General features: G+C 38.2%; 1 protein-coding gene across 1 annotated transcript in view; it reads left to right on the forward strand.

Annotated features, from left to right (window-relative positions):
* Positions 1-5871, forward strand: part of LOC101864211 (multiple epidermal growth factor-like domains protein 11) — a gene marked incomplete at its 3' end in the record, with an annotated part of 36763 nt that overhangs the window by 13545 nt on the left and 17347 nt on the right. The window contains 2 exon segments of the mRNA XM_005093899.2: positions 4130-4339; positions 5657-5794. Of these exon segments, the coding sequence (XP_005093956.1) occupies positions 4130-4339; positions 5657-5794 (348 nt within the window).

Raw genomic sequence — 5871 nt, forward strand, 5'->3', positions numbered from 1 at the left:
TTCTTCTTCTTCTTCTTCTTCTTCTTCTTCTTCTTCTTCTTCTTCTTCTTCTTTTTCTTCTTCTTCTTCTTCAAAATATGATTTTGTTCTTTCATTTGAAACTGATTAAACAAAAACTTGTAAAACACATTCCTTGTAAAGAAACAATGCCTAAAGAGATATGCTACAGACTTCAACAAACGTAAGGGACCACTTGCACACTCTGAGTTGTATTCTTGGGTCGACCTGCACGAGGGCGTTTTTGGACTGATCCAGTGGCGTGATGGTGCTGCCTCAGGCGGACAATGACAGAGTGTGACACTGCGAGCCTTCTGTCAACTTCTCGGGCGCTAACTCCATCCCCCAGCCATGACATAGCTCTGGCACGATCAAAGTCTCTCAGCTTCCGTCTTGATGGTATGTTGATGCGATACTGGATTTTGCTCAAACGGTGGCTTATATTGCCACCAAAGTGAGCACAGTTCGTTGACCGTACGTCCGTTTATGACGTGCACCAGAAATTTTAACTGAGGAAAGTCCTTGGCGTCGCACACAAGTCGATTAAAAAAACAGTAAGTTTGGCTAAAATTCCCCGAGGATTTCCGTGCTGCACGTGATGGCTTTTGGTCCTGTAGGACGCTTTGCAGTACGCCTTGGTAACCTATTAACACTTTCAGATTAAAACATTTTGAAACATTCCTTGCTGTCTTTTTTTTCGGATATTAAAAAAAAATTAGGACTGTCTATCAAGGTGGTCCTGAACTTTTCAGTAGGCCTACTATAATAGGCGTGGTAGTTGTCCAAGACACAGCTGGTCCAAATTCAATTTCTTAAGCTCATGTATGATTAGACTACAGAAAAGCGAGCGTAAAACCATCCACATGTCTTAGTTACATTACAACAGATAGAAAACCCAGATAGTATTAAAAATAACAGCCATAGCAAGACACAGGTCAAATCTCACCCCGGGAAAAAACACGCACCCTCTCGTGGACAGCGTTCCACTATTGGATCTTACTTTCAGAGATAAAAAAAATACGGACATTTTTATAAATAGCCATGAGCAAGACTTTAACCGCCTTAAATAGAAGATATTCTATCGCTATAATCATAAAGAGAAGCAAAATTTTATTTTTACGAAAAATTATTATAACTTTTATGAGGCTGGGTTTTTTGGGGCTGGCCAGGGTGTTTCATTTGAGGCCGCCATCTTAGTATAAAAAAAGGGAGGGGGGGGCAGAACTCTGGAAAACTGAATCGTTCGTTTCAAAGCAGGTACAATAATGATAATATACTATTATTCAGAACTGGAAATTTTTATCCCAACATTGTATTGTATTGCTCTCACAGTAAAGGTAAAACGGCAGGATTCATTATTGGAACACTACGCAGGAATGGGTCACTAGGTCAATGTCCTATTCCGGGTACAAAAAATATGGCACACAGTCTTTGTCACAGTAGATGAAGATTTGATTTTTCTGATTGCATTGTAGATACAGGTGCTATTTGGTAATGATTTTGTGATTGCTGCTGTTGGTGGTGATTTTGCATATTGCTCTTGTTGTTGTTATTTTTTATGTTGTAGTTGTGGTTGTTCTTGCTCTTATTGTTGTTGTTGCTGTCATTCTTGTTGATGCTACTGTTACTGCTAAATGATGTTGCTGTTATCTTTCCAGCACTGTGCTATTAGCTTAGTTTGATGTGTTGGGACTGCATCTTTCAGAGACCGATGTTGGCTTAAGGCAGCTTCTAGATGCTGCTGGATCAAATGACGTTATATTCAGGGGTGGTTGTTTCACTGGACAAGACCGGAGGAGCCAGCCACTTTTTGTCTGCTGATTAGTGGACGAGCAATTGATTGCTGATTCATTCAGTCTCGAGCAAACCCAAACTATAGTGCGGTCGAAGATTCATGCCGCAAATTATCCTCAAATATCTCTTCAACATGTGAATCAATGTCACCTATGCTTTGCACAGCAGTTTGTATCAATTTGTCATAACTTAATCATATGTTTCCACCTTAATTGAGTAAACTAAAATGCGATAAATCTCCGTCACGCGGATATCGCACTACAGATAAGATAGAAAAGATAAGACAAGATACGATAAGGTACATCTATTGTCAAGATCCTGGTTCACTGGTTTGGTGTTTCAACGCGCGCGCACACACACACACACACACACACACACACACACACACACACACACACACACTCACACACATACACACAAACATGCACACACACGCAGTATGCTTGCACTCACAAACATGCTCACATTCACATGCATGATATAAAAGAACAGTAATATAAACAATAATATTGTTAAGCTAAATACGTTCTCAGAATTTTGTTTGTAACGCAATGGTATTCTGATGCATGCTCTAAGGTCATATGAATACTTATAATTAGATGGTTGAGATGGAAGAAGTTTGATGGATGATGGTAAGAGACTGGTTCCTTCACCTTGGTTTATCATGCCGGCTCGCAATGTTTAAATAAGTCGCCCCCCCCCCCCTTCTGCCCGGTGCCAATTCAACTTTTGCACACAAAGCGCAGGCGGCTTCTAATGACTCTCTGTTTCTTACAAAGGAAGGAAAAGTCTGCAGTACAAATACATATTATTTTGAATGATTTCCTCAGAAACATTTATCATCCAACCTGTCTCTTATTACTGTAAGTAATAATATCTTATTACTGTAAGTAATATCGTCAGAATAGCTCTAATCTTTATTGCCTATTGAATGTTAAGCCACGCATGGTTCTGTTAGGTGTTTTATTCACCACCTACAGTGGAATTCGGATTTAACGAGCTCGGATTCAACGAGAACTCGGATTCAACGAGATGAGATAGATTCCCCGTATTTTTTCTTCTTTAAAATCATTAAAAATAACCCGGATTCAACGAGCACTTAAATCTGCGAGCTCGGATTCAACGAGGTCGCTTCCAGGGTGAACTGCCCCGCAGACGTGGCTTCGCTCATTTTTCTCCCAGAACGAACTTTATCTATTCCCGGAAACCATCCACTGAAACTGCATCGTGAACCATTATTCACTTAGCCGATTGCATGCGACCAATCAGCGGCCTTTTTTTTTCCATACCAACACATGCGTTGTTGGCTCGCGCACGTGTCTACTCTGGCGCGTGTCGGAGTCGGATGGGCGGCCTGCACACATGTGACTGTGTGTGTGTGTGTGTCGGGGAGGGAGGGGGGCGCACTAGCGATCCGGGCGTTGAACGTCGCAGATACAAATGCGTCAGTCTTTTTTTACCCTCGGCAACTGCCCATTATTACAATGATAAACTAGTCTTGACGTTCGCTACCCGGATTCGAACCCGGGACCTTTGAATGAGAGACCAACACCTTAACCTCTAGGCCATGAGAGCCCACTCCTTTCACCTCCTTTCCTGTTCTCTAGCAATGTTCTGTTGTCTGCTTTCATTTCCACTTTCTGCCCCCACCCCCTCACCTGCTATGGGTACTATATGGTCGATTTTAAGGACAAGCGGGCTGACCCAGATTTCGGGGGTTTCCAGAAATCTTGACCTATACCGAAAGTGGGCATTGTCCTGCCTATAGGAGAAGTTTGGTTTTGTCGATGTGTATATTTGTTTGGTTATAGAGAAAACGCTCCTAGTTTTATTTTTAAAGAAATTGAAAAGGGGGCATAAACTTTAACTTCGATTTTCTCAAAACAGCATTTTTCGGGATAGCCGCCTTGTGCTTAAAAGCGACCATATGTTGTTCTTCTTCTTCTTTTTCTTCTTCTTCTTTTTCTTCTTCTTCTTCTTCTTCTTCTTCTTCTTCTTCTTCTTCTTCTTCTTCTTCTGCTTCTTCTTCTTCTTCTTCTTCTTCTTCTTCTTCTTCTTCTTCTTCTTCTTCTTCTTCTTCTTCTTCTTCTTCTTCTTCTTCTTCTTCTTCTTCTTCTTCTTCTTCTTCTTCTTCTTCTTCTTCTTCTTCTTTCTATCTTTCTTTCTTTCTTTCTGTCTTTTTTTTCTTTCTTGCCTTCACTTGCGTTGAGAGTTTCATATTGCTTCTCTTGATATATATAGATATAGATATATATAGATATAGATATAGATATATATATATATATATATATATATATACATACAAGTATTCTTTTTCTGTGTTGTTGATCATCCCCAGACACTCTCCAGAGTCTAACAATAGACTGGGAGAACACAGACGGTTCAGTTGTTCCCTGCACTAACTTTGTTAAGAGGCGAGTCGTGCAAGGGTCCAGCAAATTTTACACCATGGACTTTGACTGTCTGGATATCTCCAAACCCATCAAGAGGATTATTTTGAGAGGAACAATTGAACGAATTAAACTTTGTTCTACATACATGAGTGATAGTGAGTACGAGTAAAAGCCTTGCCTTATTGATCTGTATGCATTTAGAACTCGGCCCAAAAAAGTTCATTCATAACAACGATGACACAAATATATGAATAATCAAATGTTCCTTTTTTCAGCTAGGCTAAGGTTATATTTGAGACATAGCAAACAACTTCCAAAAATACATAGAATTGACAGAATATAAAAACATTTTTTATCTTTTGATTAAATTGCTGTTTTGTGTCATAATAATTATGAACGAACAGTAAGTGACCAAAAAACTATCAATTATGTCAAGGTCCATTGACTAGATTGTTCTATAAAAATAACACTATGGTCCGATTGTATAGTAAAGTGATAAATGAAAGACCACTTAACAATTATTTTTCAACGCAAGATGGTCTTAGGTCATGTTATGAATACATTTTAAGTTCGTTCATAACCATTATGACACACTGTTTCGTTCATAACTTTTATGACAAATTCTACTTTGGGCCCAAAAAATTAGCTTATTTTTCTGTGTTTTACATAAAAAGGTTTTCATTTATGAGACTCTCTTAAAAAATGCGTATAGGAAGAATTTAAAGTTTATTCAATGGAAAAACCCTTAGAATACCTTTAATGGTTCGTTCATAACAATTATGACAAACTTCAGTTTTGACCTAAAAATTAATACATTTTGATTTGTTCTTCACTTTAAAATGCTTTATTAAATAAACTCTCCTCATAATATGTACCAGCTTACATGTTTTTAAAGCTTATTAACTTTGAAAAGCCGTCAAAATATATTAAACGGACAATTAGTTGTTCGTTCAGAACCATTACTACAAAAGTAAAATGCTAATTAAAATCCACACGTATGCTCAAAATGAAAATATCAGAATGTATGCAAAGTCTAATACGTCCTTTAGTTGGGTTTAAAATTAATGACACATCCAAAAACAACAGTAAATTACATGGAAAGAGGGTTCGTTCATAACTATTATGACAAATTTTACTTAGAGCCCAAAAAAATAACTTTTTGTTCTGTCATTCACATAAAATTGTTTTAATTTATGAGACTCTCCTCAAAATATGCAAAACTCACAAAGACCGAAGCGATGAATATCATTGTTAAAGATGCTCTTTGAAATGTCAAAATCAAGGGAGCATATTCCGAATAAGTGTTTAAAATTTCAATTTTTTTCCATGATATATTGATAACAACATACAAACAAATGTATTTACCTTTAAGGCTGTTTACATTTCTCTGTTTATGCGTTCAGTATGGCGTCCGCAAAGTAAATTTAGCAGTTAAATTAATTATTATTGTTTTCTTCTGGATTTGACCACAGAGAGAAATTGCCCTTCTGGATGGTTCGGACTCAAGTGTGAACACAAGTGTCGATGTTCCTTTGAGTTTGAATGTCAGGATGACGGGACGTGCTTGTCCAGCTGCCAGAAAGGATGGTTTGGTCCGGTCTGCCAGAACAGTGAGTGCAAGGCTTGTCTGGGACAAGGAAACTTGGCACTGAAACAACTGGGGTGGGCTTAGTTTGTCTTATATATA

The sequence above is a fragment of the Aplysia californica genome, unplaced genomic scaffold, assembly GCF_000002075.1.
Source record: "Aplysia californica isolate F4 #8 unplaced genomic scaffold, AplCal3.0 scaffold00072, whole genome shotgun sequence".
NCBI classification, from domain to species: domain Eukaryota; kingdom Metazoa; phylum Mollusca; class Gastropoda; order Aplysiida; family Aplysiidae; genus Aplysia; species Aplysia californica.